The 13214-nt window shown below is 39.3% G+C and overlaps 1 protein-coding gene across 1 annotated transcript in view; it reads left to right on the top strand.

Annotated features, from left to right (window-relative positions):
- Window positions 1–8696, top strand: part of CNGB3 (cyclic nucleotide gated channel subunit beta 3) — a 150844-nt gene extending 142148 nt beyond the window's left edge. Inside the window, exons 16-18 of the mRNA XM_008001030.3 lie at window positions 5483–5629; window positions 5872–6046; window positions 8379–8696. Of these exons, the coding sequence (XP_007999221.3) occupies window positions 5483–5629; window positions 5872–6046; window positions 8379–8693 (637 nt within the window). The 3' untranslated portion in view covers window positions 8694–8696. The remainder of the gene's footprint in view (window positions 1–5482; window positions 5630–5871; window positions 6047–8378) is intronic.
- The last annotated feature ends 4518 nt before the right edge of the window (window positions 8697–13214 follow it).

Raw genomic sequence — 13214 nt, 5'->3', positions numbered from 1 at the left:
TCTCAGGTTCAAATTAACCTCCCCAATCCCATCCAGCCTTGCATAACTACTGGATTACCCTGTGTCCATGACAACGGGAATGTGAATGAAATAGACTCATCCAATCACTGTCCTTCAAATATTAACATCAATTTCATAGAAAGGGAAGAAGGTAGACAGAAGAAATCTGACTAGATGAATGAGTGAAGATATGGTTGTGACAGCAGATGACAGACAGAATGATATGTACATACATAGACAGATGGGGTACAATTTATTTCCCTTGTCTTCTCTGACAAAGGCAGAGCTTAAGAGTACCTTAGGAAAAGACTAAAGTTAGTGGTTTTCCACAAAGGGAAAACTTTGAAATGTGAAATCATTGAGCACATGTTTAAAGATTCCAAATATATTCTTTCTGCCTTAGAGGAGGAATTCCATTCTTTTGTTTGTTTGTTTTTTTGTTTTTTTGAGACAAGGTCTCACTCTGTCACCCAGTCTGGAGTGTATTGGTGTGACCATGGTGCTTGCTGCAGCCTCGACCTCCCAGGCTCAAGTGATCCTTCTGCCTCAGTCTCCCAAGTAGCTGAGACCACAGGCGTGTGCCACAACGCCCAGCTAATTTTTGTATTTTTTGTAGAGATGGGATTTTGCCATGCTGCCCAGCCTGGTCTTGAACTCCTGGGCTCCAGCAATCTGCCCGCCTCAACCTCCCAAAGTGCTGAGATTACATGCGTGAGTCACCTTTCCAGGGCTAAGTCCATTCTTAAGTGGCCTGGAGAGCCCTGGACCCTGTCATTAATGCTAGGTGCAGGTAAGTGGCCAAGTTTGAAGCCATGACTGGCCTTACACCAGTTTCCTCCCACTTTTTTCCTTCTTTCTCTCGCTTTGGGCATTTTATATGATTCCATTTCCTTTTTCTTTCTTAGCATAATAATTATACTTGTTTTTTAAAGTTTAATGGTTACTCTACAGTTTTCAATATGCATTTTAAATGTATCTGAACCTACCTTCGTATAACACTATGTCACTTCACATGTGGTGCCTTACAACAGAATGTTTCCAGTTCTTCCCTCTCAGCCCTTATGACATTGCTGTCTTTCATTTCACTTATCCATAGGTTATAATTACCAAACACATTACCACTTTATTAAACAGTTGTCTTTTAGAACAATTAAGAATGAGAAAAATTGTCAAGCATGGTGGCTCATGCCTGTAGTCCCAGCACTTTGGGAAGCCAAGGTGGGCAGATCAACTGAGGTCAAGAGTTTGACACCAGCCTGGCCAATATGGTGAAACCCCATCTCTACTAAAAATACAAAAATTAGCCAGGCGTGGTGGTGGACACCTGTAATCCCAGCTACTCAAGAGACTGAAGCAGGAGAATCACTTGAACCCAGGAGGCAGAGGTTGCAGTGAGTCGAGATTGTACCACTGCACTCCAGCCTGGGTGACAACAGCGAAACTCCATCTCAAAAAAAAAAAAAAAAGAAAAGGAAAAAGAATGACAAAATATTTTACTTTCATTTATGCCTTTTTAAAGGTCCTTCCTTTCTTTGTGTAGACCTGAGTTTCTGATCTATATCATTTTCCTTCTCCCTGAAGAGCTCTAAACATTTTTTGCAGGGTGAGGCCACTGGCAATTGATTCCCTCTGTTTTTGTTTTTCTGACAATGATTTTGTTTCTCCTTTACTTTTGAAGGGTCATTTCCCTAAATATAGAATTCTAGTTGGTAGTTATTCTTGTAACACTTTAAATACCGTACTCCACTGTCTTTCTTATGTGGCTTCTAATTTAAAAATCTGCTACAACTCTTATCCTTGTTTCTCTCTATCTTAGGTACTTCCCCCCTCTGGATTCTTCCGAGGTTTTGTCTTTGGTTTTTTGCAGTTGGAATATGATATGCCCAGAAGTTGGGGGTTTTTCAGTTGTTTTGTTTCTTTTGGTATTTATCTTGCTTAATGTTCTCCTAACTTCCTGGATCTATGGTTTTGTATCTGACATTAATTTTAAAAAGTTCTAGGCCTTTTTTTTTTTTTTTTCTTTTTTTGAGATAGGGTCTCACTCTGTTGCCCAGGCTGGAGTGCAGCAGTGCGATCTTGGCTCACTGTAACCTGCACCACCTGAGCTCAAGTGATGCTCCCTCCTCAGCCTCACAAGTAGCTGGGACCACAGGGCATGCCACTATGCCCGGCTAAGTTTTTATATTTTTAGTGGAGATGGGGTTTGAGCATGTAACCCAGGCTCGTCTTGAACTCTGAGCTCAAGTGATCCACCCATCTCAGCCTCCCAAAGTGCTGGGATTACATATTAATCATAGTTTTTAAACATTTCCTGTCTAATAACTTCAATATCTGTGTCATATTTCAATCTATTTCTGATGCTTGTTTCTTGGGACTGTTTTTTCTTCCCTTTTAGCATTCCTTATAATTTTTTTGTTTTTTGTGGTTCAAAGCTAAAAATTACGTAACAAATAATATGGACTGAGGTAAACAGGTCTCTAGTGTGACATTTTATACGAATTTCGCTAGGAATCGGGCTGTGTTTAACATTTGGTATAGCTGTTGGTGCCAGAGGCTTCAAATTCCTTCTAGTTCCCTGGCTTTGTCTCCACTGTTGACTGGGCTTAGGGCAGCCTAAGAGAGGCTTCTCAGAGAGGTTTTGCATCTTGCCGCTGTTTCAGCTGTAATTCATTAGTATTATGTAGGACACTTGGTGTGGGGGTAAGGCATGGAGAAGGAGAAACAATTTATAATTCTGTGATTTTCAGTTTTTTGTATGTCCCAATGCTGTGACATTCACAGGAGTTTCTTAGCTTTCCATCTCCCTTAGATAAGACAGGAAGGCTTAAAGGGGCTGTATTGAGAAAAATGTTCTTCCCTCACGTGGCACAAAGCTCTGGTAAAGGATTTTTCTCTAAATAGTAGGCCTGCGGTGTGGAGAACAAATATGCTCTGGGCACATTTCACGATGATTCATCTTCCCCTACGCCTGCCAGAGCCAAGAGGGGATCTTCGTTGGCTCTTCACCCTAAGAACCTGATGAGGTTCCTGGTGGTAAATCCCACCAAAGTGTGAGTGACTTTATAACCCTGGCCCCCAAGAGGTTCTCACTCTCATGCTAGTCCACATTCAGCCTCCAACAATCTATTAAAATTAACGTTTAAGCATTCCTACCAGTTCCTACTCCAGGGGTTTCTGTTGCAGTAAGCAGATATGGCTGTAGTTTTATGGATTCACCTCTCTCTCCAGATTTGAGGGTGGTAGTTTGCCCCGTGACTTTAGTTCTCTGATGGATCTAAGAAAACTCGTTAATTTTTCAGTTGTGCAGCTTTTTCTTGTTGTAAGGACAGGAGTAATGACTTCCAGGCTCTTAACCTGTCAGAGCTAAAACCCTACGTTAGTTTTTGTAACAATTAACAGCCAACTGGAATGCCCCCTTTTCTGCAACAACAGAAGTTGTTCACACTGTATAACAGAAATCTTCAGGCACAGGGCCCATGCAGCTTCTCATATCTCATTGCTTCCAAAGGTCAGACTGTTTTCTCTGTCTTCTCCACCTGTAGAGACTGTTTTTGTTAATGTGATCCTTCTTTCTCGATTTCTAACAGATTAACTCCAAGGGGTTCAGTCCATTGTGTTATACTCTTAATGCAGAACATATGGTGTCTTTTTTACACATTTGAAATGTGGTTTTTCTTGTTCGTTTTTACAGACCAACCCTTCTTTCTCAGATCATTGGTAATGATAGACTTTTTATCTACTTATCTTATTCATTTCTGTGTTCATTTATTCCCCCACTCTTTGTTGCTTATTTCTCAAGTGCAAAATGCTCTTCTCTATCCCTCCAAGACATAAAGCCCACAATTCCCTGGCATTCCAGGTGGGGAGATGTATGTGAACGACTCTATTACAGAGCAGCTTATGACATTGAGAAACAGGATGATTTTGGAATACAGTAGGAGATGAAATTGGATTCACCTCAGGTGACCAGGGCATCATGAAGGGCTGGCTTTCACATTTGATGTTGAGAGCTGTATTAGCCAGAGCCCAGGTGGGAAACAGACACACTCAAGTGAGGCAATTGAGTAAACTTTTTTTTTTTTTTTTTGAGATGGAGTCTTGCTCTGTCGCCCAGGCTGGAGTGCAGTGGCCGGATCTCAGCTCACTGCAAGCTCCGCCTCCCGGGTTTATGCCATTCTCCTGCCTCAGCCTCCCGAGTAGCTGGGACTACAGGCGCCCGCCACCTCGCCTGGCTAGTTTTTTGTATTTTTTTAGTAGAGATGGGGTTTCACCGTGTTAGCCAGGATGGTCTCGATCTCCTGACCTCGTGATCCACCCATCTTGGCCTCCCAAAGTGCTGGGATTACAGGCTTGAGCCACCGCGCCCAGCTGAGTAAACTTTAATAAAGGGATTACTGACAGAAGTGAGGAAAAGTCTAAGCGCACCCAACTGACATGGTTTGGCTCTGTGTCCCCACCCAAATCTCATCTCAAATTGTAACCCCCACGTGTTGAGGGAAGGACCTCATGGAAGGTGACTGGATCATGAAGTCAGTTTCCCCCATGCTATTCTTGTGACAATGAATGAGTTCCCAGGAGAGCTGATGGTTTTAAAGTGTGGTACTTCCTTGCTCTCTTTCTCTCTCCTAATGCCATGTAAGATGTGCCTTACTTCCCCTTTGCCTTACACCATTACCATAAGTTTCCTGAGGCCTCCCCAGTGATGCAGAATTGACTTAATTAAACATCCTTTGTTTATAAATTACCCAGTCTCAGGTAGTATCTTTATAGCAGAGTGAAAATGGACTACTACACCAACAAAAGGTGGCAGTGCATCTCAAATTTAGCAGCAGTAAAGGAACTGTTACTATAGTGAGGCCTGAACAGGAAAAGAAGAGAGTATAGTTACCAGAACTCATCAAGAGTGATGGGAATTGCACTTCTAGAAAACATCCATTTGTCAGGAGCTGTAGATTTTGGTAGAGAACTGCAGCCACTGCTAACTTAAGGTTCGGCAGGAAAATAACAGGGGAGATAAACGCTCTGAACCCACTCTCTTCCTGCTTTCTGATTTCCTGTTAGTCTTTTCCAATGACTGAGCTCAAGTGAAGTCAGAGGGCAAGCCTACAGAGGTCAGCTTCCTGGGAAACAAAGCAGCCTGGGGAGAAGTGAAAAGTGTATCTGAAGGAGCAAATGAGGGATACCCAATCAAAAAGGATTCTGCATTTCTGGAATCTGAGATGAAGGATCTGACAGGATACTGACAGCCACAAGTCCGTGATTTGTGGGACTTAGAGGTGAGAGTTAGAGAAAAAATATATCGAAAACTGAGCCATTTATATTCCCACATCCTGACACTCTCCACACAGTCACCTGGACCCTCACCTCTAGGGAATGATTTCTGAAGCAGTATAAATACTTAAAATAGTTGCTATTTTTTTAAAGAGATTTCAGTGGAGGAAAAGTGAAACTGGTGGCAAAGACTCACTTTTCTCTCTTACAGCCTTCTAGCAGCAGGAGGAGGAAACCGTCGAACTGCCAATGTGGTGGCCCATGGGTTTGCCAATCTTTTAACTTTAGACAAAAAGACCCTTCAAGAAATTCTAGTGCATTATCCAGATTCTGAAAGGATCCTCATGAAGAAAGCCAGGTACATCCTTTAAAACCCCGTTAGAGATGAATGGAGTTGGTTTTACTTTGTAAACTCTGAAATAGGAAGAACCGTATTATGATTGTGATAAACTTGATCACAGTGAGATAGGCTTAATAAACAACTATTAATGTAGGTACCAATTGAAACTACACAGGTTAGGATAAATTGCAGTTTTTCTGGTAGATTTTGCCAGAACTCTCACAGAGTTACCTAAAACAGCTTTTCTCTGCTACCCCCAGAGTGCTTTTAAAGCAGAAGGCTAAGACCGCAGAAGCAACCCCTCCAAGAAAAGATCTTGCCTTCCTCTTCCCACCAAAAGAAGAGACACCCAAACTGTTTAAAACTCTCCTAGGAGGCAAAGGAAAAGCGAGTCTTGCAAGACTACTCAAATTGAAACGAGAACAAGCAGCTCAGGTAATAAGGTGGAGTGAATGGAGGGCTGTCATGGAGAAGGCTCCAGTCTAAGTATATCCACATAAATGCCTACTCTAATTCCATTTCAGACAATGGGATGATTTGGACTAGCATAATACTAATAATTCCTGCTTTATATATGGCACATTATTATTTAAACTGCTGAATTCCCACATATCATCACATTTAACCCTCACAGGATGTTTATAGATGGCCTTAATATACATGTATTTATAAAGAGTATACCCTCATTATTCATAGATTATTTGCAGATTCTATGTTGGTGAATCTACCTACTATAATTTATTAGTAACTTAAAATCAATACTTACGGTGCTTTTGTGGTTATTTGTGGACAAGAACATGTGCAGGGTGGCAAAAAAATTAAGTTGCTTGATGCATACATTTTCAGCTGAGGTTGAACAAAGAGGCACTCTACTTTCTTGTTTCAGCTCTCATACTATAAATGAGTGACCCTTGGCTGGGCGTGGTGGCTCACGCCTGTAATCCTAGCACTTTGGGAGGCCAAGGCAGGCGAATCACGATATCAGGAGATCGAGACCATTCTGGCTAACATGGTGAAACACCGTCTCTACTGAAAACACAAAAAATTAGCTGGGCATGGTGGCATGCACCTGTAGTCCCAGCTACTTGGGAGGCTGAGGCAAGAGAATCGCTTGAACCTGGGAGGCAGAGGTTGTAGTGAGCCGAGATCACACCACTGCACTCCAGTCTTGGCGACAGAGCAGGAATCTGTCTCAACACACAAACAGACAAACAAACAACAACAACAACAAAGAGTGACCCTTTTGGGGCCATGGGTTCCACATTTTTGTGCTTTTTGCTTGTGTGTGATTTGCTGTTTAAAATAGCCCCCAAGCATAGTCCTGAAATACTGTCTAGTGCATCTAAGTGCCAAAGTGCTGTGATGTGCCTTCCAGAGAAAATATGTGTGTTAGATAAACTTCATTCAGGCATTACAGTGCTGCTTCCATGAGTTCAATATAATGAATCAATAATACCTCAAATTAATCAATTGATCAAATTAAACAGGGTATCTCTAAACAAAAACACACATGAAACGAAGTTATATATTGACCAGTTGACAAAAATATTATGGTTTGAACCATAATATCTCATAGGAACCTAATGCTGTATTTCCCCCAGGAGCAATGGTTCAGTACTTTCTCACTTGCTGTTTGTTGAAACTTTATAGAACAAAACTACATGAATAATAAGAATCAACTGTATATATACAGACATACTCATATGGATATATAAATAAATAACCTATTTTATCAACATTTTTACAAATATTCAATGTTCTTTTTTGTTTTGTTTTGTTTCTGTATTTCTTTCATTCTCATAATTAGTCTATGAGGGCAGATACTGAGAAACAAACCAGGGATTCAGGTTTTCTGAACCTAGTCATTATGTTATCTCTGAAACTGTAGAAAATGGGTAGCTGTGGACCTTTTAGAAAATGAGTAAAGCACATATTATAAACTCAGTCACATACAAAAGATGAAAACTTGCCTTTTCCTTTTCCACACATAAAACACTGTGGTGAAACTTAGGGATCCAGTAGAAATCAAATGCTTCATTTGCATCGGCATAGAAATAGTAATTTACATAAAAAGTGTATGGGAGTAAAGAAATATATAAGTAAATGTGTTAAGAATCTCAACTTTATCTGTGCACATTCATATCTCAGGCAAGCGTTTCTCAAATTGATCCCAACCAACCATTAACAATAAAGAGCATAGTGTACCTTTGCTATGAAATTTCTATAGCTAGTGCTAAACACAATAGGTTCAAACATGACAGGTCAAGCACCTGTGGGACAAATGGAAAAGATTGTACTAGGAAAGGGATAAGTTTCTCCCTGAGTTTCTCCCATGAGCTTAGGCAAGAGGAAACTCTACTTTCTACAGTACTTTTATATGGTAGTGGTTAATACTTTTTTATTAAAAATAAATATTTAAACTTTTATCTCTACAGAATAAGTAAATATTTAAAAAGCAAAAACAGAGTCCTGAGCACTGAGTCTAATAATTTGGAGAGTATAAGGACCAATAGGAAGAGAATTCCTTAGCAGAGACCAAAAAAAATGCAATTCAGACTAACGTCATGAGTCAGAGGCAACAGGTCCATTCTCTAACACACCAGAAACTTAGTCAAATGATAGAAGCAAAGCAGACATGATTCCTGGATTCACTTAATTCAGACAGTCTGTCTTGGTGGTGATCTTAGCCATTGCATGCTAATCAAAATCCAATCCAATGTTTTTAATTATGATTTCAACACCAGTTACTTGTAATTGCTCTTTCCAGAAATCTGAAGGAGGAGAGGAAGAAGGAAAAGAAAATGAAGATAAACAAAAAGAAAACGAAGATAAAGGAAAAGAAAATGAAGATAAACAAAAAGAAAATGAAGATAAAGATAAAGGAAGAGAGCCAGAAGAGAAGCCACTGGACAGACCTGAATGTACAGCAAGTCCTACTGCAGTGGAGGAAGAGCCCCAGTCAGTCAGGACAGTTTTACCCAGAGGAACTTCCCGTCAATCACTCATCATCAGCATGGCTCCTTCTGCTGAGGGTGGAGAAGAGGTTCTTACTATTGAAGTCAAAGAAAAGGCTAAGCAATAAATGTTTGATTATCTTTAGATGTGATAGAGCTAGTTCCCAAAGAGATTGTACCTAGGATTGTAACTTAAATTAATGAGGGGAAATGACCTGCTGGGACCCTTGAGAAATGAAAGGCAAATCCCTAGCTTAGTTTCTAGGACTTATCTGGGAGTGTGATTTCATGCAGTGGTAATAAGAAGATTATTAAAAGTCATCCCTATTCTCTGTTTTCATTAACTTTATGCAATTGCTATATCTTCTAATTGTATGTAGTAAGTTTCCTTTTCCTTTGGTTCTTTCCCGATAATGTTTCTTCCTCCCAGTTTTATTAGCTTGCTCTTGGCTGTGATGTGATTCACTAACCTTTTCTCTTAATTTTTATTGTGTTTAATTTCTTGTATAGCACTCTTAAGCCTGGCTAATTGTTCTAGGTTTATAAATTTCACCTCTTACATGTAAGGGATATAAGCCTTTAATGTAATAGGTCAAAAATCAGATTATATTTTCATTCAAATGAGGTTGATGAGTCACTGTAATATCAAAAAATCCCCAGCAGCTGGGACTGAAGGGAAGCAGAGATCATGAAGCCTTCTGAATGAGAAGTCTAATTTTTGGAACAGTCCCCTGAAGAGCAACGTTGGTCGGCAGAATTAGCAAACTGGCAAAAATCACATTGCAGGAACATATTGGAAAAATTGTACCCTTTGCTAAAGAAATAAACTTCAATATTTTCTCTTCTAACCAACTTAAAAGACACCAATCTACCTAACTCATCTGGCTCAAGGGACTTGGACTGGAGGATACAGGCTAAAGTGACACTTATCAGAATCTTCCTCAAGCACTTGCTGGAAAAGAAATCAGATTGTAACTTCTTGTTGTTTAAAATTAAGCTTTAGTAAAACAAAGTGATGCAGTTAGGAAGGCAGACTCTACACATGTCAGATTGACATATCCCCACAATTTCTGGAACCTACATGTATAGCTATTTACAAAATCTCCAAGTTAATTGAGTGCATTTTAGGAAGTCATCCTCATGAATTAGCTAGCATTAGCATAATTACCAAAGTTGCATGCTGTGAGGAGGCTACAAAGGCCAGGCTGATGTCGGAAGTAATAATACATATAGAATTCCATTCTAATAAATGCCATTAGTGTATAACATCAAGTTCTGTGTAATGAGGCTATTTCCAAGTCCCCAAAGATGGTCATTGTAACAGCACTTTGCTGAGAGCGTTTTAACAAATCATATTAGCCAAAAAGCCTACAACATAGATGCATTTAACAAACCATGTACAAATCAATCACTGTAATAAACTGTGTCATTTGATAGAGTCACCATTTTTGAATGTAGTGTTTGAATATCACAAAATATAACAAGTTTTACTAAAGAATGGTTGATTTTTTTCAGGATTTAAGGGAATACAGACAAATTGTTAAATAGCATTTATTTGATAAATGGGAGTTTGTATGCAGAAAGAGTGATTGTGTACAAAAAGGGTGTTTTCAAAACCCAGAAAGAAAAGGTAGAATAGGGCTGAAGAGTCTGATAATAGGAAAAGAAAAGGACAAAAGTCCTCAACTTGTGAGCAATATGCTTTCCCCTTAAACCCTGTAATTTATTCAAATGATATTAAAATATAACACCATTGCAATGTATGCTCTTCCCCTGGCAGTTATTCCGCCCCCCCCCACAAGCTATCCTGTTTCAGATAATATCAATATATTTCCAATCCATCAGACTAAAATCTTAGAAAATTCAAGAACTCTTTTATTATTGATATAGTGACACCAAATTCTTTTTCTTTTTAAATCTTTCTAATTATCCCTTCTTTTTCAATCCCATTGCTAACACCCAGTACATATTTTCTGTTCAATGCAAATAAACATTCACTTTTTACCTATAGTCTTCTCTGGTCACTGGTCTGCCCTCTCAGTCCCTTTGCTATTGGAAAATAAAATCTTTCTAAAACCCTACTTTTGACCATGTTACTTCCCTGCTCAGTGGCTGTATTAGAGTTCTCCAGAGGGAAAAAAAAAAAAAACAAAAACAATAGGGGATATATATCTATCTCAGGCCATTGGATTCAGACTGGAACTTAGACCACTGGTTCTTCTGGTTCTGAGGCCTTCAGACTCAGACTAAAATTATACAACTGGCTTTCCAGGGACTCCAGTTTGTAGAAGGCAGATCATGAGACTTCTTTTCCTTCATAATTTCATGAGCCAATTCTTTATAATAAATATATTTAAATATATAGAGTGATTTATTATATATTTTAATATATATCATATAGAGATATTTATCATGTTTTTATTTATATATTTTACATATATATGATTTATTATTAGAAATTGGCTCACACAATTGTGAAAGCTGAGATGTTCCATCATCTGCAGTCTGTGAGCTGGAGACCCAAGAGAGCTGGTGGTGTAGCTCTAGTCTGAATCCAAAGGACTGAGAATTAGGAGAGCTAATGGCGAAGGTTGCAGCTTGAGGCAGGAGAAGACTAATGTCCCAGCATGAGCAACCAGGCCAAGAGAGCAAATTGTCCCTTCCTCCATCTTTTTGTTCTATTCAGGGCCTCAGCAAACTGGATTATGCCCACCTACATTGGGGAGGGCAACCTGCTTTACTCTGTCCACCAATTCAAATGCTGATCTCATCCATAAACATATCCAGAAATAATGTTTTACCAGCTATCTGGGCATCCTGTGGCCCTGTCAAATTGGCACATAAAACCTATCATCACAGGAACCTGTTAGTCCTCCTACCAGTTAAATCCTATGTATACAAATTTAATTTCCACTACCCTAACCATATCCTCCACTTAAGTGGGTCTCCTTGCTTTTTCTGGAACAAACCTACCCTTCTTCCTCTAGCCTTTGTTCCTGCTGCCTGCCATACTCTGGAAGTTTGTCTCTCCTCCACCACTTACCTCTGTCCTATACTTCCAACTCTGCTCACATTTTCTCTCTCCCAGCTGCCTCTAAAAACATCAACCTATGATGGTTCTATCTCAAGGGATTATCTTTTGTACTTTCAGGAAGTGCCACAGAGTACAGCATGTCCTCTAATTTCCTCTTAATTATAAATTATTTCTGCTTAATTATAAATTATAACACAGCAAAGACTAGCTCTTGTGCTTTCTTTGCATAATGACAAAAAGCCCAGTTTTTTAAAGGGGGAGAGAATATGAGTAAGTAATACATGGAAGAAAAACAAATAAGTAATTGACAGAGAAAAGGTGCTTGACTTCACTTGTGCTCAAAGAAATACAAATGAGAACAAAAATGGAATACCACCTTATGCCCATCTAACTGGAAAATACTTGAAAGCAGATAATAGTACAAAGTGCTGGCAAGTATGTACACTGGATCTACTATTCTAGCAATCTTAGCAAAATTTTGGCAGCACACCTTAGAACTCAGCAGTACCATTTCAGTGTATATATGCCAGAAAATTCTTAAGGATTTCCATAAGAGGAAATCCATGAGGATATATAGCATTGTTTATAGTACAAAGGAATTGGAGGCAACTCTAATATCTACCTCTAGGAGAATGGGGAAAAAAATATGGTGTGTGGGAGTATGGTTGTGTTTGTGAGATGAAGTTCTATCTAGCAGTTAGAAGTAATGAATTAGATTTACATAAAGCAACAAGGATAGATATTTTTAAAATACTAGTATAGTTTTTTTAAAAGAAAAAAGAATGAAATCTTCAGTTATGCCATGCATGTATATTTCTATAAAGCTTGTCTGATAAAGACCACCAGGAACAAAACTATAGTATGATACAATAAAGCCAAATTTATTAACATGATGCAACAAGGGACATTATTCAACAGAGAAAATCTGAGTGTCCCACCAAACACAGGAAAAGACAAGGTTACTATAGGATATTGGGGAAGGGGAGAGGTTAAGTGGAGTTTAAATGAAGTGATATTTTGATAGGCTGTAATTAAAGCAAGACAGTATTTAACATCAGGCTTGAGCTAAGAAGCAAATGCAGGGCCCTGTTTCCTTGAAATGGAACGTTGTGCCCAAAACTCTCTTATTTGAAGTTGTGCACCTGGATGCTTTTCTGTGTCAAAATAACTCAGACCCTCCAGGCAAAAATGGAATGTTTCAGTCTTACTGATAAGATTTCAAACAGCACTGGGTGAGGTGGCTCACACCTGTAATCCCAGCACTTTGGGAGGTTGAGGCAGGTAGATCACCTGAGGTCAGGAGTTTGAGACTAGCCTAGCAAACATGGTGAAACCCTGTCTCTACTAAAAATACAAAAATTAGCTGGGTATGGTGGTGGGCGCCTGTAGTCCCAGCTACTTGGGAGGCTGAACCCAGGAGGTGGAGGTTGCAGTGAGCCAAGATCATGCCACTACACTCCAGCCTGGGCGATACAGTGAGACTCCATCAAAACAAACAAACAAATAAACAAACAAACAAAAAAACAGCTATTTTAAAACAAAATTTTTTCTTAATAATAAGTAAGTAGACAGGAAGCAATTATCAAACATACACACATACACACACACAAAGTTG

Source organism: Chlorocebus sabaeus, chromosome 8 (assembly GCF_047675955.1).
Source record: "Chlorocebus sabaeus isolate Y175 chromosome 8, mChlSab1.0.hap1, whole genome shotgun sequence".
Taxonomy (NCBI): Eukaryota; Metazoa; Chordata; class Mammalia; order Primates; family Cercopithecidae; genus Chlorocebus; species Chlorocebus sabaeus.
Note: the sequence above shows the minus strand (reverse complement) of the source record. Positions and strands in the feature narration are given on the sequence as shown.